The sequence below is a fragment of the Sturnira hondurensis genome, unplaced genomic scaffold (genome assembly GCF_014824575.4).
Source record: "Sturnira hondurensis isolate 20B ecotype Veracruz unplaced genomic scaffold, ASM1482457v3 Scaffold0010128, whole genome shotgun sequence".
NCBI classification, from domain to species: Eukaryota; Metazoa; Chordata; class Mammalia; order Chiroptera; family Phyllostomidae; genus Sturnira; species Sturnira hondurensis.
The window spans coordinates 9,237,486-9,258,246 of record NW_028082759.1 but is presented as its reverse complement, the minus strand read 5'-3'; the positions used below and the strand labels follow the sequence as shown (position 1 = coordinate 9,258,246).

The 20,761-nt window shown below is 47.4% G+C and overlaps 1 protein-coding gene across 1 annotated transcript; it reads right to left on the bottom strand.

Annotated features, from left to right (window-relative positions):
• Positions 1 to 6,538: 6,538 nt before the first annotated feature.
• SFRP2 (secreted frizzled related protein 2) lies at positions 6,539 to 14,640 on the bottom strand. The gene is made up of 3 exons (XM_037058361.1): positions 13,886 to 14,640; positions 11,508 to 11,588; positions 6,539 to 7,709 (listed from the first exon to the last, which is right to left on the bottom strand). The coding sequence occupies exons 1-3, from the start codon at positions 14,382 to 14,384 to the stop codon at positions 7,405 to 7,407; spliced, it is 885 nt and encodes a 294-aa protein (XP_036914256.1). The 5' UTR covers positions 14,385 to 14,640; the 3' UTR covers positions 6,539 to 7,404.
• Positions 14,641 to 20,761: the final 6,121 nt, after the last annotated feature.

The window sequence follows — 20,761 nt, the reverse complement described above, 5'->3', positions numbered from 1 at the left end:
TAGATTATTTGCCGATTTTTTAACTGGGTCATTAGTCTTTTTACTGCTGGGTTTTAAGAGTTTCTTGAATACATTCTGGGTAGCAGTTCTTTGTTAAATACATAATTCGCAAATATTCTCTCACATTCTGTGGGTTGTCTTTTAACTTTTTTGATGTTATGCCTTGAAGCACAAAAATTTTACATTTATATACAAGGTCTGTCAGGAAAAAGTCCAGCCATTGTTAATATAATGAGAACAGATTGCGCCATATTGATGTAACCTGGCAGCCAGGGAGAGTGGACTGGAATGCACATGCGTGAACAATGATGCCTTCACTGCACTAGTCAGTGGGGGCAGTAGATGCCATTGAGTGAGCACGTGTACTGTGTGGCTGTCGCATTCAAAATGACTGAGTAGAGCAACAAATTTGCATCAGATTTTGCCTTAAGCTTGAATATTTCTCCGTGAAACTACTCAGATGATTCAGAGGCTTTTGGGGATGATGTGATGAGTGCAGTGCAGATAAAAATGTGGCAGAAATGCTTCAAAGATGATTTGAGAATCTGTTGAAAGTGACCCACCCATGTTCTGCAAGGCCTGCAATAAGCAGAACACCTGAGTGTTGCACGTGTGTGGGCTGCAATCAGCAAAGATCTGTGTGAGGTCCCAAGGTGCCTACTTTGAAGGAGAGTGAGGTGGGATTGTCCTATGTACAATGTTTCTTGTATCTTCTTCAATAAATGCCTGTATTTTGCACAGCACACAGCTGGATACTTTCTGGACAGACCTTCCTTTTTTTTTTCCTTCTTTTTTTCTTTGTCTTATGTATGGTGCTTTTGATGTCCTATCTGAGAAATCCTTGCCTAATCTCAGGTTGTGGAGATTAACTCCTATGTTTTCTTTTTTAAAAAGACATATTTGTTATATATTTTTCCATCACTATTTAGTCTTCTTATACCCTCTCCTTGCTGCAGTCACCACATGGTTGTTCATGTCCATGAGTCCTTTTTCCGTTTTGCTCAATCTCTCCACCCCCTAACCTTCCCCCAACCCCTCAGTAGCTGTCATTTGCTCTCCATCTATGAGTCTGTCTCTGTTTTGTCTGTTGGTTCAGTTTGTTCATTAGATCCTACACATGAGTGAAATCATATGGTATTTGTCTTTCTCTGTCTGACTTGTTTCACTTAGCATAATGCTCTCCAGGTCCATCCATGCTGTTGCAAAGGGTAAAATTTTCTTCTTTTTTACAGCCAAGTAGAATTCCATCGTGTAAATGTCCCATAGTTGGTTTATCCACTCATCTACTGATGGACACTCGGGCTGCTTCCGTATCTTGGTGATTGTAAGTAACACTGCAATGAACATAGGGGTGCTTATGTTCTTTTGAATTAATGTTTTGCGTTCCTTTATATATAGTCCCAGAAGTGTTTTGCAGTTGTAGTTCTTACATTTAGATCTATGGCCCACTTTGAGTTAATTTTTGTGTATAGTGTGAGGTAGACGTCCAACTTGGTTCTTTTGCATGTGGGCACGTAGTTGTCCAGGCAGCATTTGTTGAAAAGACTATTCTTCCCCTTTTGACTAATCTCCCTTACTCCTTTTCTTTGTCTCTCTCTTTCTGTCCTGGTACTCTTGTCCAAAATCTATTGATCATAAATATAATGGTTTATATTTACTGACGCTCATTGTATTCTTTTGATCTATCCTCATGCCAGTACCACATTGTCTTGATTACTGTAGTTTTGTATTTAGTTTTGATATTGAGAAGTGTGAGTCTTTCCATTTTGTTCTTCTTTTTCAAGATTGTCTTATCTATTCCCAGTCCCTTGCATGTCCATGAGAATTTTAGAATCGGCTGATTAATTTCTGCAAAAAAGGCAGCTGCAATACTGGTAGGGATTGTATTGAATCTGTAGGCCACTTTGGGGAAGTATTGCTGTATTAACAATATGAAGTCTTCTCACTCACGAACATTTCTTTAGTTCTTTAATTTCTTTCAATGACATTTCATAGTTTCCAATGTGTAAATCGTGTACTTTTGTTAAATTTATCCGAAACCTAAGTTTTGTATTCTTTTTAGTTCTATGGTAAATGGAATTCTTCTAACTTCATTTTTGGATTGTTCAGTGCTAGAGTATAAATTTTTGTATGTTGGTCTTTATCCTATAGCTTTGCTGAACTTATTCATTAGTTCTAATAGTTTTTTAGTGGATTCCTTAGTATTTTCTATATACAAGATCATGTCATCTGCGAATAGAGGTAGTTATTTTACTTCCTTTCTGATCTGTATTCTTGTGCTCTCTCCTTCCTCCCTCCCTCCCTTCTTCTCCCTCCTTTTCTCTCTCTCTCTGCCTCTTCCCCTCCCTTCCTCCCCTCCCTCACGTATCTTCTCTTTCCTCCTTTTCATCCCTCTCTCCCTCCTGCCTTCCTTTCTTCCTTGCCTTAACATGCTGGCTAAAACTTCCAGTAATTTGTTAAATAAGAGGAAAGAGTGAACATTACTTACTTTGTTCCTGATCTTAAAGGGAAAACATTCAGTCTTTCACTATTATGTATGATGTTAACCATGGGGTTTGTGTAGATGGCTTTATCAGGTTGAGAAATTTCCCTTTTTATTCCTCGTTCATGGAGTGTTTTTACCCTGAAAGGGTGTTAAACTTTGTCAAGTGCTTTTCTACATTTATTGATATGATCATGTGGTTTTTGCTCTTTATTCTATTGATATAGTGCATTACATTGATTACTTTTCATATGTTAAGCCAAGTTAGGATTCCTGGGATGAGTCCCACTTGGTCACAGTGTATAATCCTTTTAATATATGTGCTGCTGGTTTATTGAGGCTTTTTGCATCTGTATCCACAAGAAGTTTTGGCCTGTGCTATATTCTTGGGACTTCTTTATCTGGTTGGGCTCACAGGGTAATACCAGCCTCATAATATGAGTGGGGAAGTATTATCTCCCTCTTCTGTTTTTGGATGTGTTCGTAAAGGACCGATACTAGTTCTTCATTAAATGTGTGTTAGAACTCACCAGAGAAGCCAGCTGGGCCTGAGCTTTTCTTTCTGGGAACATTTTTTGTTAATAATTCAATCTCTTTCCCTATTATAGCTCCATCTAGATTTTCTACTTGCATTTTTGTTATTTTGTGTCTTTCTAAGAATTGGCCCATTTTGTCTAGGTTATTGAATTTATTAGCATAAAATTGTTCATAGTATTCCCTTGGAACCATTTCTAGTTCTTCAAGGTTGGTAGTAATACCTTCTTTTACCCCTAGTTTCAGTAATTTTGGTCTGCTCTGTTTTTATTTTGGTCAGTCTAGCTACGATCATGTCGATTTTCTTTTTAAACAATTGACTTTTAATTTCATTCGTTGTCTCTGCTGTCTTTCTACTCTCAATGCTGCCTGTTTGCTGCTGTAATCTGTATAGTTGCCTTTCTTCTGCTTGCCGTGGGCCTAGTTTGCTCTTCTTCTTTGTTTGTTCTTTAAGGTGGAAGTTCAGGTTGCTGCCTTGAGATTTTTCTTATTTTAAGGTAGGCATTTACAGCTCTTTCCCCTGGAAACTACTTTAGCTGCATCGCATACTTACTGGTATATTGAGTTTTTTGTTTCATTCACCTAAATTTAAAACACATTTAGGACTGTGTTATTTAATTTGTACATATTTGTGAATTTCCCAAATTTCCTCCTGTTATTTATTTCTGAGTTCATTCCATTGTGGTTGGAGAACACCCTTTGGAAGATTTTGGTCCTTTTCAATGTGTTGAGGCTTGTTATATGGCCCGTGTGGTCTGTCCTGGCGAATGTTCCGTGTGCACCTGTGTGATGAGTGCAAAGATCTTGGGGCTGACCAAGATGGCCGTTTTCCAGTTTATTGGGTGGTATCTGGACCAGGTTGCATGGGAGGGGAAGCCCCTCACAGTTGGGGACCTTCCAGAGACAGAGGCCACCATGCAAAAGGAGAAGTGGGTAGGGGAGCTCCCAGAGAAGAGGGCAATGGTGGGGAGGGGCTTAGGTGTCTAGGCCATGTCACTCAGCAGCCAGGTGTGGGTGGGGCTGTGAGTCAGAGACCACTGGGTGAAGGGCAGTGGCAGTTTGGGACCACTTAAAACCATAGGATCTGTCTCATCTCTGGCCGGTAGGTACTGGGTGCAGTTTCACAGGGTATGGAAAGCAGACAGGCTCTAAATGGCTAAACATATGCTTATTTTGGATATATTTGAAGCGATTGGATCTGTAAGAATTTGAATTTGGCTTTGAGCTAACACTGCCAGTCTGCTGTAAAGAAGTAAACAATATAAGGACCCATATACCAAGGCCAGTTTTGGCCCATTTATACAATTTGAGAAAAATGTGTATTCTGTTTGGTGGGACGTTCTATAAATAGATGCTTGTTAGGTCTGGTTGGCTTAAAGTGCCGTGCAGGTCTTCTGTTCCCTCGTTGATCTTCCGCCTATGTGTTCAATCTGCTATTGAAAGTGGGGTGTTGAGGCCTGTTGTTGAATGGCCCAGTGCTCCACTGCGCACCCCCCCCTTTCCTTGCCTAGATAGTTCTCTACCACAAGAAGTAGGTCAGCATTCATGCTGGTGGTCTGGCTCTGCTGGGCAGAGGGTAATTTTACTGGTTTGGGGTGGTTTTTAGTTTTTTTCTTTTCTAGCTTCACATCCCAGGCCAGGAGCCAGGCCAGGATGTGAGAAGGACGATGCTACTACACTGAGAATGTCTCCCCTTTCAATTTCAGCAAGATTGTTAGATTTCCAAAACACTGAAGAGTTATTATGGTCTCCCTACACCATCCTCCTATTTTCATTCTGAAAACCGAGAAAATACTAAATTATTTATATTGGGTCCAGGTCAGTGTACAATGACCTGGTTTTCCCCGAAGATGACTATTTTGATGCTTTTTTAAAATAAAGATTTTATTTGTTTACCTTTTAGAGGGGAAGGAGAAAGGGAGAGAAACATCAGTGTATGGTGTGTCCCCTGCTGGGAACTGGCCTACAGGGAACCAGCCTGCAACCCAGGCGTGTGCCCTGACTGTGAATCAAACTACGATCCTCTGGTTCACAGGCCTGTGCTCAATCCACCGAGCTACACCAGCCAGGGCTATTTTGATGCTTTTAAAGAAATAATAAAGCATCCAATGCTTCCCCCTTTTTTTTCTGGTTTTTGGAACTCCTGCTTTACTGAGAACCTAAAAACACAGTGTTTTGCCCATGGTAGAATTAAGCATGGCCAGAAAGTCTCCTTTGTCTCCCAGGACCTGAGGCCTTTGATGCCTGGCTCCCACTCGGTCCTCCCACACCCAGGGCAACACCGTCCAGGCTGCATGTACATCCTTTCCTCCTGAGTGTCTGTTCACGTCTTTCACCCACGTCCAAGTGCACTGCTTCACTTCTTACTGCTGAGTTTTGAGAGTTCCTTCTATATTCTAGATACAGGTCCCCTGTCAAATATGTGCTTTGCCAGTATTTTCTTTAATCTGTAATACGTCCTTTCATTCTCCTAACATGGTCTGGGTTTTCAAGGTTTACTGAGGTATAGTTAACAAATGGAATGGTAAGGCATTTAAAGTGGATTGATCTGTGTGTCTGTTTCTCCACCAGTTTCTCCACTGTCTTGGTCGCTGTAATTAAATAGTAAGCCTTAATATTGAGAAGAATGATTTCTTCCTTTTTTTTTCAAAATTATTCTGGCTATTCTAAGGCCTTTCTTTTTCAATATAAATTTTAGAATAGGGTTATCCCTATTGACAAACAAGCTTGCTCAGATTTTGATGGGAATTGTATTAAACCTATAGATCAATTTGAGGAAACTTGAACATCTTTACTATGATGTGTCATCTGTCTGTCTCTCTTTTTTTTAATACAGATTTTTATTTATTTATCTTTAGAGGGGAAGGAGAGGGAGAGAAACATCAATATATAGTTGCCTTTTGTGCATCCCCTGCTGGGAGTTGGCCTGCAGGGAACCAGCCTGCAACCCAGGCATGTGCCCTGACTGGGAATCAAACCACGATCGTCTGGTTCGCAGGCCCGCGCTCAATCCACTAAGCTACACCAGCCAGGGCTGTCTTTCTCTTAATGTTGGCTTTTCACCACCCCTCCTGGCCCCCACCTTCCCATGGACACTAATAATCGTGGCTCTTCATCTGAGGGTTAGACTCTATGCTAGGAGGGGACTGGCATTTTTGCAGCGGTTATTCCCTTTCATCATGAAAATCTCTGGGAGTGAAAAGGACCATGTAGAGGCGTGGACCTTTGGGTTAGGGAGGGGTTGCAACATGGCTGCAACTGAACTGCTGAGAAGGGACAAGGGAAGGAAGGTCCTTTTCAGAGCCTGCCAACCTCTGCCCCCAAACAGGGTCCCCAGGGTAAAAATCTGAGATGTGAGGCACAAGGCAGGAGTCTGGTGGCGTGGGGGGGAGGATACTTTCTGAGTCACTTAAACAGACACTTGGAAATGCTGGGAGGCGGAACCTCAGGAAAAAGGAGGTAACCGCTTTTACACAGTTCCCTTCCCAATCTCTTCTACTACAAAGACAGAAGACACATAGGTAAAACAGGATGTGAAGTTTATATACAAGAATATAACGTTTATCTGAAATATTTACAATGTTGGTTAAAGCAATATTTTTACAACTTTTTAAGGTCAACTACTATGTATATTACAGGTAAGCTACAATGGTTTAATTTGCAAAAATAAGAAAAAATGTTTTAAACAAAGCTTAAAGGACTCAGGTCAATTACAAAATTTGTCTGTTGTGCCCTTTATTCGATGAACTCATGCTATGATGGTTAATGTGCTTTTAATAAATGGAAGTCCTCTACCTGGAAATGCAACACATGCTACAGTTGTGAAGTCCCAGTGAGGGTGTAAAATGACACGTAACTGTTATAACACTTAGGCGAGGAGTCTCAGGCTGGAGCTGAGAGATGTTGAGATAACGGCCAGCTTTATCTCAACTGGGGCTGTGACCCACTGCAGTTTGGGCCACCAACAAAAACGAAGCTATTTGGACGTTTATGGCATCCTCGGCAGAATGTGAAAATCAGGTGACCAGACCGAAGAGGGAAAAAAAAAAATCAGACCCAAGTCACAGTTGTACCTATTCAAAACTAACTTTAAAGTGAGCTATTTTAAAACTTCATAAAAATATGCATGATTTTATTAGTTTGGATATTTCTACAAGACTTGGCTGCGTTTCTCCCTAATGTGAAAAAACAGGTATCCATTCCTGAGGCCTCCTAGGGCCGTATAACTCAGGAAATGCTGGGGGTGCAAATGTGCAAAAGGCAGGGGGCGCTGCTCCAGGCTGGGGCCGGAGCTGCAGGGACTGTGCTTGGGACAGAGAGCTGAGGCCTGGGCCTCGGGTGGAAGGGGCCAGCCGGGCCCCGGGGCCGGCCTGTGGGAGCAGCCACAACTAGCACTGCAGCTTGCGGATGCTGCGGGAGATTCGCTTGAACTCCCGCTGCCCCTTCTGCCACCGCTTCACCGAGGTGATCACCAGCTCTCCGCCCAGTTTCTGCCCCATGACCAGGTAGGGGGCGTTGATGTCGTTCATCTCCTCGCAGGTACACTGCAAGCTGTCTTTGAGCCACAGCACCGACTTCTTCAGGTCCCTTTCGGACACCCCGTTCAGCTTGTAAATGGTCTTGCTCTTGGTCTCCAGGATGATTTTCGTGTCTCTGTTGATGTAGGTGATCTCCTTCACTTTTATTTTCAGTGCTACCGAGAAGGGATGGAATCACTCCAGTTACAAGGGGGGAATACAGTCGAGATTGGGAGCTCTCCTCACCCCACGCTACTACATATCGGCGTGACCTGGCGTGGCAGCGCTCAGGGGCCATCGGGGGCTGCGCGAAGGGGGTTGGGAGGTGGGGGCAGCAGGTGGCTCCATTTCTAAAGACTCAAAGGGTTTGCCAGGCACTTTGTTTCAAATCAGCCATCCTTTCAAAACTCCCTTTGTGGGACTCAATTAACTTTCGTCCCGGGCCCTGGTGTTTGTGTGTAGGTCGCATGTGGTTTGTGCTCTGCTCTCCTCAACAAATGACTTCCCCTATTGGAAACGTCAGCATGAAAAGAAATGCCTGATTCTTAGGTGAAACAGGATCCTTCTGTGGCTGTAAACTTTAAACTCAATTAATTATGTTGGATAGATTTTTGGACAAACCTGCAAGGAAATTATATCACTCAATCGTTGTTTTCTAAGGAACAGACTATAGGGAAGGAGAATTGATCTTACAGCTGCATTTGATTTGGTAAAGTAACTAGGAGAAAAATATCCAAGACTCTTTTTAAGAGCACATGTTTCGCTGTAAAAGTGTTTTTCTGAAGACCTCATCTTCATGTGCTATCACTTGCCCATCCAAAGCCAGGGCGTTTACAGTTCATGTATGTAGCGTTTCCAAAATGGATATTAGACTCATTAGAATGCTAAGACCAAAAGTAAGTGGTTTACATAAAAGACACATTTTAGAGTCATAAACATTATGCTTTGGGAAAGAAAACCCTGCAAACATTCATGCTGGGATTACATTTCAAGAATCCACGAAGGCAGAGAAAGCATAGGATTTGGGGGTTGGAAGAGATCATCTAGTTAAACATCTCTTGTTGGCGCAGGAACAATCTGAAATCCAGAGAACTGGAGTGACTTACATGGGATCACCCCGTTGGAGAGGGTCCCCGCTGAGTGCGATTCTCAGAACAGCAGGTCCTACACCTCCTAGAGCACCAGTGTTGTCCCACAGGGCAATTCCAATTTTGTGTCCTGGCTGGAGCGTTAACTCACCCCGCCATGGTGTGTCCCAAGACCCATGGTGCTGTAGACCATTGTCCTGTACAGATATACCCAAGTCTAGCTTCCTGACTTTGATGTGGTTTAATTCATTGCTGAAATTAGTAACAGAGGAAGAGATCTGTGTGTATGTGAGTATCACCGCCTTGGTGGTTTCTTTCTCTCTCAGAAAGAGAATTTGACTAAGGATGGTTTTTCTAGTCAACTGGGAAATGAACAGAGTTCAACCACGTACGTCAAGGATGCTGTGACTTGGCCAGCCATTGTTTTGTCTGATACTCATCTGAACCATGGTTCTGAGTTTTCAGGGTTTATGAGACTTAAATCATGGACTTTAAGGTGTAAGGTGTGGGGGTGATAAATAGTGAGCAAAGTGATTATGTGTTGCCTGGGAACCTCATCCATCGTACAGAGAGAGCATGCGTGATTTTACCTGGTCAAATTAAGCATTTTTGAGCTCCAAACATTCAAAAAATCATCACTTTTAACCAGGAGGAAGCTTTATTCTAGCTTTAAGATCACCAGCTTTGCTAAATATCACCATGGGAAAACAGCAGGCACTCCCTCCCTGGATTTTCGGCCGAGACCAAATATAGGGAATGAAAGCCCCAGAACAACTTCTCCTGCCCTGAAGATGTGAAAAGGGATGCAAGACATGGTAGTTGGAGGTGATGACACCGTCCAATCCAGCGATGGATTGGACTCAATACACAAGCAGATGGCATGAGCCTTTCTTTCCTCAGTACTTTTCCCACTAAAATGAGGAGGTGTCCAACACTCCCCTGTGCAGTGGCGAGAATGTGATGTTAAATATGTCAGATTTCTACCCTCATTCCTTCTACCCTTCTTGTACTCCCCCAAAGTACAGAGGCAATATGAAATACCCCTTGTATGCCTGCAATCCAGGTTCATTAGCCCTTTTGGGACAAAAACAAAGGTGGGGAAATAGAAAACAAAGCCCGTGAGGGTCTACGTGTGTGAAACTTTAAATGTTACTACTCCCACGTTGTTTTGAAAGGCATTCTTCCCCGAGGAGAACACTAGCATGCACACATCCTCCCGCCCCTGCTTTTTGGCCCAGGCTTGACAGAGCATCCTTAAGAGGGTCTTCTGTAGGGGAAGCGGCAAAGCAAGCAGTTCATACATGTGAGTGCGTGTATGTGCATGTCTCTCATGTCAACTGTTTGGAGCCTCATAAGACAACCAACTTTTTCATGGAATCCAGGAAAGCGATCTGGATGAAATCTAGTGCACTGGATATAAGCTGCCAGAAGATGATATTTTATGTGAACTTTAATATATATTTTATTAAAATGATATTTTCCTCTCTCGCCCTTCATCCTCTCTGGTAGTGTGGAAGCTAGGCACTGAGTTTTGGTAAGGCCCTGGGATTGCTGCTGCCAACATGCCTGACCCTGAGAGTTGTGTATATTTTATGTAGACATACGAAATGCTATGGTCCCATGGGTGGCTCTTGTTGAGGGGCAGGATGGGTTGGGACAGAGTTGCCTTTTCCCCCTTCCTTCCTTGGCACTGTGAAGCTTTTCCTCAAGCTGTGGCTCTGGTTGTTCTGGCACCAGCTAAGGGCAAGCCCGGAATCCTCCCTGGAAGAGACCTGAGCTTGTAAGGAGCACTGTTAGGATTATTCTCAGAATTCAGGGACCTGACCAGACCTGAGACTTCTGAGAGGGCATTCTTCAGCAGTGGGGGCTGCAGTGATTCCTCTCAGTCTTGAGGACTTTGTTGAGGACACAGAAACAGGAATATAGGTCTGTTAGAGTCCCACTGTTTGATGGAGTGGGGATCATACCTGTTTACTGCTAAGTTCAGCCTTCTGCCTGAGTGGAAGTTTGTAAGAGGTACCAACCACTTAAACACATCAGAAGGTCTCTGCTTTTGGAATGGGATGAAGGCCAGAAAGTTTGGGAGTCTGGACAACGTTCTTGGCCAGTCCCAACTTTAAATTTGGCATTGACCCTGTGTCTAGCTGGGCCTGAGGACAGCAGATAAGGTGCTGATAGAGTCCTGTATGGACAGTCTCCAACCCTTTTCCCCTAATAATATTCTCTTAAGGGCAGTGACTTACACTCTATGGAACTTGGGTAACATATCACACGTTATTTATTGTCCCCAAGCACCATGTCATCATGGATCTTTCATGTGGTTTGCCAAAGTAAATTCCTAAGCTTTATTTCTTCTTTTGAAATTTAAGGAATCCCTCCTCCAGTTATTAAGCAGTATCTGAGATATAGTCACTAATGGTTATGAATAAAGTAAGAATATTTCAGTTTGGCACTGGACTACGTTTCTATTTGTGGACAACTTAATGCCTTCAGTGTGTTTGCTGGGGCTAAGATTCCCCTGTTTCCGTCCCTGGTGCGCATGTCCAGGGTCAGAAAGAGAACACGGCCCAGGATCAGGCTTGTTGGCAAGAACAAGGCAAAGTAAAATGAAAAAATGCCATTGAAAATGAGAACTTTAAATAATCCTCATTATTTGATTATTACTTAAATGAATCTCACCTAAAAAAGATACAAGTCAACAGAAGACAGCTACCTAAGGAGGAGACCGGGAGAGAGCAGGTGAGATGGCTTTGACAAGGTGAATGGTGGGGGCATCTCACCCAAGCTTTATCTAGCAGCATCCTCGTGATTTGTGCTTTTAAGTGTTGCAGGTAAGCAAAAGTTTCCGAATGTGAAATCTTTTGTCGGTTGTGGTGTATTACTTACCAAAGTCATTTTTACAAAGAGTTTCCATTATGTCGTTGTCATCCTCGTTTTTATTTTTGCAGGCTTCACAGACCTTAGGAGCTAAAAAGGTGAAAAACTGGTAAGTTTGCTTAAAAGAGAACAGCAGGTGGCGTTTTTATAAACAACTCAGAGGGGCTTCCTCAGGCAAGAGTAGCAATTGTCCTGGAAGAGCTCGGCTTCTGCCTCCTTCATAAAAGAAGGATGGGTCATCCCCAAGTCTTCCTTCCATGCCTCCCACTTTTTGATGGACAAAAATGCCCATGCGAAATGTTTAATAAATGATGAATCCCAAAGAAAAGGGGCACTCGGGGCCTTGTGTGCAGGTGTAGCTCTAGTCAACTGGGACAGGTTTCAGCTTTTTAGCCCTTCTCCCCCACTTCTAGGACTAACTCAGTCTCTGGCAAAGTTGTTCCCAAAGCTTCTCCAAGGAGAAAGCACCAGAAGACTCTCGAGAGATTTTGGGAAACATAACCACAAACACACGGCCAAAAGATTGTCCTCTTCTGCAGGACACCAGTGCCGCTGGGTCTCTGCTGGGCTCCTGAGCAGGGCTGTGTGTCTCTGGAGGGTCATTTCAAGATACTGTGAAGTCTGCACAGGGAAAGGTGGCGAGTGGCGCTGAGGGCCACGTGGGGGCTCCTTCGCACTTTGGAAACACCTGTAAGCACAGCAGCCTTCCCTAAGTGGCCCTGCATCACCTTGTACTTTCTGTCAAGCTTGGGCTTAAGCAGCATTTATTTCATTTTTATCTTTGTCCTTCCCAAAGGTTCTTCATGCTCTTTGTTTGCTTCAGACTCTCAAAAACAAACACATAAAACAAAAACAAACAAACAAACAAAAAGAGCCAACCAACCAAACCAAGAAAAAAAAAAAACCAAACTTTTCCTGAAGCTTACCAAAGTTGAAGCCAACTGTCTCTGGCATCTGACCCAGCCTTCTAACACAGTCTAATTTCTTGGGAAAAGGAAGAAAAGAAAGCATATTCCCTTTCTCCCGTTTATAAATGTTCTGTCTTTAAAATTTAAGTGAAATTTAATTTTCACAGAAAAAAACTTTATGAGACTCATGATGGAAGAGTTATTTGTGAAATTAGAGAAATGGCAGAGCATATTTTGAAGACCATAAACTTTTATTTTGAAGGGAGAAAGTGGCATTTGGGACAAAGGTAGCGTATAATGTTGGTGCTGATAGTGGAAAGAAATAAAAACAAAAGCAACATATATAAAACTGCCTTTAACTCCCCTCACTCAAACAAAATGAAACATTTCCAATTAGGAGCTCTAGGAATGTATATAAAATGTTACTAACCTGTACTGGTTGGTCTGTGGTGTGTGTTGGACAAATGTTTAAAATATGCCAAACATTTGCAATAAATTAGAAATCTAACCAATAAGATGATTGCATACTCATGGTGACTGCCAGGAAAGATTGCTAAGCAACTCTGCATTTTCTTTAACTAATGATGGCTGTAGGAAAACAATTAGGAGATTGAAAGGAAGATGCTGCTGAAACCCTGAGAGGGATTAGGAAGCCCCCTTTCCGTCCCAGGGGGGACCTGAATCGGCTCAGACACTCAGACACACTGCCTATGTTTAGTTTTCAGAAAGAATATCAGGAGCCCATGAGGTTTTCATTGCTTTGATGGTTTTTGCACAGGAACTCCTGCTCTGTTTTCTAAAAACTTGGGAAACTTTTTTTTTTTACATGGTTTTCTCCAGTTAATTAAAACCACTCCTAAGATAAAAGCTGACTGCTGATAGAAAGCGATTCCTGGAGATTCCCTTTATGTTCTCTTCCTTAGTTAGACACCTGAGCAGTTACAACCCACGCTCAATTTTCAACACCTCTGAGCTAGCCCTGCTTTTATTTCCCAAACCCGAATTGGCAAAGAGCAGCAAGTACCTTAAAAGACGATCTGTTGTGTGGGTTTCGGCTATGCTGTCTGTACCCTCAGTGTTCCTGTGCCTAGGAGCCTGCCCAGCGGTGAGATCGAGCTGTGTGAGGGCAAGAAGCCTCTGACCAGATGCTCACCAATGCCTCCACACAGGGCCACGTCCAACGCTCTCAAAACTTAGGCCCTCGTGGCAGCAAAAATAATTGTGTATCTATTATGAAAAGATGCCTTTCGGTTATTCATTTTCTTTCTAACTGCCCCTAAGAAAGGTGTAACTGGTGTGACTCGTAAAGGAAATGAGAGGCTCGGGTATGTGTGTGTGGGAGGCATCCCAAATTTGTCACGATGACACATCAGGGCCAGGAGAGTGCCCACCCTGCCAGGAATGGCATCTCAGGGCCTCGGATCCCGCCTGGAAGGTCTTAGCGGAGCTCCGAGTGGGGAAATAAAGGGGAAGGCTTACCTTCTTCGGTGGCTGGCAGGAGGTGGTCGCTGCTAGCGAGGGGTATGCAGAGGTCGTTGTCCTGGGGGAAACGGTCGCACTCGAGCATGTCCGGCCAGGGGAAGCCGAAGGCGGACATGACCGGAGCGCAGCGGTCCTTCACCTGGACACAGAGCGAGTGGCACGGCTGGATGATTTCGTCCAGATCATCGAGGCACACCGGGGCGAAGAGCGAGCACAGGAACTTCTTGGTGTCCGGGTGGCACTGCTTCATGACCAGCGGGATCCAGGCTCCCGCCTGCTCCAGCACCTCCTTCATGGTCTCGTGGCCCAGCAGGTTGGGCAGCCGCATGTTCTGGTACTCTATGCCGTGGCACAGCTGCAGGTTGGCGGGGATGGGCTTGCAATTGCTGCGCTTGTAGGAGAAGTCGGGCTGGCCGAAGAACAGCCCGCGCGCGGAGCCCAGGCAGCAGTGCGAGGCCAGGACCAGAAGCAGCAGCGAGCCGGGGCCCTGCGGCATGGTGGGCGCGCGACCCCCGGGGGGCGGAAGGAGTGGAGCCGGGGAAGCGCGAGGCGGCGGAGGCCGGAGCTTGTCCCGGGCCGGCTCGCTTGCTTGGTGCGGCTGAGGGGCCTGAAAAGTGGGCGGCGGGGCGGCAAGAGCAGCAAGAACACCAAGAAGCTGGGTGCAGGCAAGAGTGTGCGGGCAAGGAGGTCTGTGCTCGGCTTCTTGCTGCAAACCCTCGCGCAGCTCCGGGGGTCTCCGACCCGGGGGAGCAGTGTGAGCGGCTGCTGGGGCCCAGCCAGAGTTTTCTTGGCCTTTTTAATGCAAATCTGGAGGTGGGTGGGGGGAGCAAGGGAGGAGCCTATGGAGAGTAATCTGAGGAGGGTTGGTCACTACTCACTTGGTCTGGTTTTTCTTTGAGAATGCCCCTCTGCACTCCCTGGCAGGAAATTCTGGCTGCCCCCCCCCCCCACCGCCGCCCCTTTCAGAGGCTGCCGAGCGCGCGCTCTAGAATTTGCCTAAACAACAAACAAATAGACCAGCCAGGCAGCTGCGCCCTAACAGTGAGCGTGCGGGGCGGGGGCTGCGAGAGAGAGGGGCACAAACGCCCGTCACGTCCCCGGCGGGAACCTACTCCGTCCGGAACCCACTCCGTCCCCAGCGAGGCCCGGGCCAGGGTTGGTTTGACCCCATCCTGCAGTTTCTGCCTGGCCCCGGGTAGCGCAGTGGAACTGCGTCGCGGAGTTCCAGCCGGCAGCCACCCGGGGCTTTGTGCTTTCGGCTTGCACCTGGGACCTGCCTGCCTCAGGCCGCCTCGCTTCGGTTTCATCTCGAATTCCCAGACACAGTCACCAACCTGGCCCATCCCCGACGGTGTGCTTCCCTCCCCTTGGCCTTTTAAAAATCAGAATTATCAATAAAATAGTAGGAGCAAAACATGGAAAAGAAAACGTCGGGGTTGCTATTTTGTTGCATGAGTCTAAGTTTTGCTGTTGTGGAAACGCCTCGGCAGTCTCCTCTGAATCACAGCTCAGAGGCATCACGGGCCCTAACGCACGCAGGCCTCTTAGCGGGGCGCTCTGGAGAGCCGGCGGATGGGCCCCACGGCACGGAAGGGCTAGTGCTTGGCAAAAGGGACTGGCAGAAAAGGAGCCAGGTGGGCAGGCTGGGAAGGAAAGAGGGTCAGAGGAAGGAGCTCCGCCTAGGGATCCGCAAGTGCTGGTCGTGGCCTTGACCAAGCTGGTTCGGTCATCCTGCAAGTGTCAACCGGCAGCGTGCTGGCGCCTCGTGTGCCGAGGTGAATAAGTTTCTGGGGCTTTAGTGCAAACGGTAAGTTCACGGCTGTAAACTAGGACTGGGGTGCCAGCAGAGGGAAGGTGTGTGGTGGGGGTTTCCTTTATGCTAGTCACCCCAAGTCTTCCCCATGGGTAGGTCGTCTCGCAACCTCCCAAGCGTGGCGGCAGTGCAGATCCAAAGAGATAATCCCGAAGAGCGAGCCGCCAAAATTCTTTCTTATGTAAGGTGGGAGCATTGTTACTTCCCAGCCACTCAGAACCTTTAACAGGCTGTGTCCGCAGCTTCCCTTTTCCTCCTCTTTCAGAAAAGATGTTCTGACCTTGGCAGTGCCCGTCCCCTCCCCCCCCCCCCCCCCAGCCTCATCCAAGTCGCCGGGCTCTCTGTGGTTCCACTGCTTAGAATCGGGGTTTAATACATGGATGGGGAAAGCCCAGTCTGTTATCGACTGGAGAAAGTCGCCATCTGGAGGGAGAGAGCATCATCTGGAGAACAAGAATCTTGAATCCCCAAACAGTTGAGCTTCCATTTTTTTCTCCTTTGACGCGGGTACTCTGCCCGGGAAAAGCCGGCGCTGGGAGTGGCGGCGCGAGCAGCAAAAAGCTGCTTTTCCGCAGAACTGGTCGTGGGCCTTTTCGTTTCTAACTAAAACCCGAAGAGACCGAAAAGCCCCGCTCTCCAAGACACACTATTTTAAAAAATAAACCCTAAATAAAACGAAAACATCCCGAATCAAACAGTTAATCAGAGCCTGAAGTGGGAGAGATGCTGGGATATGGGTCTGGGGGGCGATGAGGGCCCTCCCGACCCAGCCCCAGCGCCTTCTCCTGGGGTCACCTCAGTCCCTCACACGTCCTAGGGCGGTGCTCCAGATGCTCAGAGCTGGTTGACCTTGTCGGAGGCGGGGCACCACCGCGCACTGAAGAGCGGCGGGGGCCCGAGACGCCCCGCACGGCCCGAGGCATTGTTTGGGGATCTTGCGCGGCCCCGCCGGCCGCCAGGGGGAGCGGGAGACGCACTGGAGTCTCCATCGCCTTCACGCTTACTGTCCTGCTCTGACTTGCCTGGCTCCGGGGATCCCTTGCCCTCCGCGCACCGGTGCCACCCAGCGCGGACTTCACCTTGCATAGGCAGTGTCATCTTCCCCACTCTGCGTCGCGTCCCACTCCCTTTCCTTCCGCGCTTGTTAGTCCTCCGGCAAGCGCAGGCCCACGTGACAAGCGCGCCCAGGGGACTAGCTGATTGAGCGGGACTGGAAAATAATCTACGGAAGCTGCGACCCGAGCGCGGACCTGGTGGAAAGCGCACGAAAGCGGATGCTTGGTGACTGTCGGGGCGCACCTCCCCAGCCGGGGTCGCTGTGCAACCGCTGAGAGACGCGCGCACGTGGTGTAACCGCGCCACGGTCTTTCTTCCCGCCGACTCTGCTGCGCTCCGGGTTGGCCCTCAGGCCTACGGGTCTTCGCAGATCCTTGCTACTTATGGAAAACTGCCGACAACTTTCGCTTTTTTACAAAGAGAGTCAATGCTCACCACCTCTACTCTCGTCCACTTACTACTTGCCCGTTTTAGGAACGGGAACTATTCACCCAAACCCAGGGTAGGTGGTGGTGCGTGCCCACTCCTCCGGGCAGCCTACTTAAAGGGGGCTGTTTGCCCAGGGGTCCCTGGTGATGGGATTGGAACTCTTCCTCCCACCCTGGCCTCACCACACACTAAGATCCCACCCTAACGCTGCAGGCCTGCAGAAGAGCCTTGACAGGAGCGGATTTAGCCCCGCTGCAGTGCTTTAGTGTTTCCGGATGTTCAGGCACAGAAGAATCTCGAGGCACAGAGAATGTTCCCGCACATCTCGACAGAACAGTTCGGCTGTGGTAGGTGCAAGAGTTTCTGTGATGACAGGATCGTGGCTCTCATTGTCAGAGATTCTGCTCCACAAGAGGGGTCTCCGACCCCTGCGTCTGCTCTGCATCCGCGGAGAGCCGGGGAAATGCAGCCTCCCGCTCCCATTCGCAAATAGTCAAGTTAAGGCATATGGACTCTTTTTGAGAGGGAGTGCAAGCAGGAAGGGGGGAGAACAAGTGTAAAGTGCCGGTTTCTTAATTCTCAAAATGTAGCCTTGGCTTCTGAGGGCCAGCCTCGAATTGGAGACACGTTTCTTAGCCCCCAAATAACTGCACCCGTGACCTGCCCTCCCTTTTGGTTGGAGAGCTTGTGTTTCCCTGTGTTAGGCAGTACAAAGGTCTTAAGGTCTGGCCCTTTCGTTACTAAATGTTATTCTTGCTGCACGCAAAAATGTAGCACAGTATTTTGTGGATGAGCTCAACCGGCACTCAAGTGGGTAAGTTTAGCCAGCTGCAGGGAGGAAATCAACATGTAATTAACTAAATAGTGTATATAAGCAACGGCTAAGTGTCCCTTCGGGGAGACAGCTTTAGATTGGAATCCCTGGTCTCCTTTAATTGCTACAAGTAAATAAAACTACCTATGGACAACCACTTCTCCTGGAATAGAACACCCCAAGCAGCAAACCCCTTGAGGGGGCTAACAACACCTGCTCCTTATTAAAAGGCAGGGCCCCCTCCGAGGTTTTAAGCAACTCCTGAGTGGGAAAGGATGCAGTTAACTAGAGCAGGCCCTAAGCGGCTTGGGGAGCCTGGTGAACAGCCAACTCCCTCAGCCCACGTCAAGTGACTGTGAGCCTCTGTCTCCTGAAATCGTCACTGCCACCCGGCAGATGGATGTGACTATTAGTTTGCAAATTCGTAAGCAGTCTCGAGGAAACTGAGGCATGGAGGGGTTAAGTAACTGGATCCCGGCCACACCGTGAGCAGTCCAGCTGCTGGTGTTACACGTTAAGGCTTTAGGTACGCATCTTGACCTACTGGGGGTTTTGCTTGGCTTTCATCCACAGGCAGGCTAGCCGAGTGGTTAATGTCACCTTCACCTCCTGGGAGGGTGGTCTGGGAACGTTCCTGCTGCTCTGGGGCAGTAGAGCCCGCCAGCCCAAGCATATTTCTGTGGGATTCGCTGCAGCCATCTGGTGGCGCCATTTCCCAAACTGATGGTCCCGCTAGGGTTGCAAGTTGGGTTTTTTTACCCTGGTGAGGCTCAGTGATGCCACATTTTACGTGTTGGGCGTGACGCAGGCCGCCTTTCCCGGGTGTGTGTGTGACCTCATTCTTTCGGCTGTGGCCCTCCCTGCACCCGCGCCCCGCGGCTTGGACGCCGAACGCTCTGGATGGAAAGTTTCCGGGGCCAACGCACGCGGGGCGGGAACCTGCAGCTCCCCAGCCGTGCGCTCTGGGGTCCCTTCGGACCTCGGATCCGAAGGAGGCAGACGCTGATGTCCGGTACCGAGGTCCTGTCCTGCAACTGGAGAGCCTTGGCGTCGCATTTTAAAAAGAGTTTCGTCTAATGGCGAGCAGTTTACCAACTGCTAACCTGAGTTGTACCGCGGATCTTCTTTAAGATTTCCGGGACATTGGGCCTGCGATCGAAGTTGGAAAAGCAAACGAAAGGTCCGGGGAGCTCTGGCTCTGGTGGGGGCAGGAGCCACGATGGAGGCCTGGCCCTGCTCCCACTGTCCCAGTCCCTGCTGAGGCCGACACGGGGGCTCAACGCCCCCTTTTCATTGGAATAGAGAGCTGGCGGAAGAAATTCTCCGGAGGGGCGGCGGGGAGCGAGACTTCGATCGGTCTTCTGCCAGACGGACGCTGGGCTCAGGGCCCAGGACAATGGCTCCCAGGGGGTGAAGCTGGAGCCATCATCCCTGGGCACCTGGAGGTCAGAGAAGACACTGCGAGGGGCTGTGAGAGCTCCCTAGTCGGTGGGTCCTAAGCCCATCTGAAGCCCCAGAGCGTTTTGTACCAAGTACAGATCTTGCCCGATGAGAAAGGCCTGAAGGCAATGAATGGATGGATACTTTTGGAGCTCTGTAGAATGACTTAAAAATTTCACCTACGATGAGAACGCACTGCAACATATATCATCATTACTTTTACTCTTCCCCATCTGCACGAGTGTTTTAGTCAACAGCTGACTTGGGATGGACTGAGAAAGCTGTTTTCTATACTGCGCTCCTCTCAGGAACACAAAGCAGCACATCATTGGTGCCTTGGGGGAGACCCAGTTCCGTTTCTCTTATTGTTCCCTGGAAGATATCTATTGGCCCTAGACATTTTGGGAGAAAGAATGGGGTTAGGGCACAGCTCGACTTGCATCCCTGGCTCCTTCTGCTTCCAAAAGAAAAGCAAAAGCAAATAAAAAACCTAACCAAACAAACAACACCTGGGGACCTGGGCATTCAGTGGTATGGACCTCAGGGAAGGAAACTCCTATTCTGTTGAGAGCACAAACCCTCCCCAGCCAACTTCTGATTATGGCCCAGGGCTTCGAATTTGCTGGACCCGTAGTTGTTCCTTGGTTTTTGGGGTTCAAATTTTGAAATTCATGTCACCTGTGTACATCTCATCTATTTTGCACTCTAGTAAAGTAATATTTATGGAGCACCTCTTACACGCAAGGAGCTCTGCAGGACACCTTTTCTCTCTTCCCTTTTCTTCCCAATTTCCTGTCTCCTGGTTCCAGTAGTTTACTGCTCACTGATGTGTTGCAACTGCTGATGAGACTTGAAATGAAGCATCTCCTAATTGCTCACATTAGGAAAGCCTGAATGGAAACAGCAAAATCCCAAGGGCATTCATAGAGGGCGGTCCAGAAGCCACAGAGTGTCTCCGGGAAGAAAGACCGGCTCCATTGTCTGATCTGAACAGCAGGGGTCACTGGCTAAGCTGGTGTCTCACTCTGGTGGGAATTTATGGCCACCAAGATAAGAGCACAAAGTCAATGCAATAAAGCCTATTGGCTCTAAAGCAACAGATGGAACGCGAGTTTCTGCACACATGTACGGTCTTTTCAGAGACAAATCCCCGAATAAAAAGCCCTTTATCATTCTTACCGACTGTTTTTAGGGACACTGTTCCATACTCTGTGTCCCTCTGTTTAGGTCTCCCTTTATAACGGGGGAGTTTTGTGCTGCCCAAATGAAGAAATTTGTCATATTCATTAAAGTAATTCATTCTTTTGTGACATACTCAGCT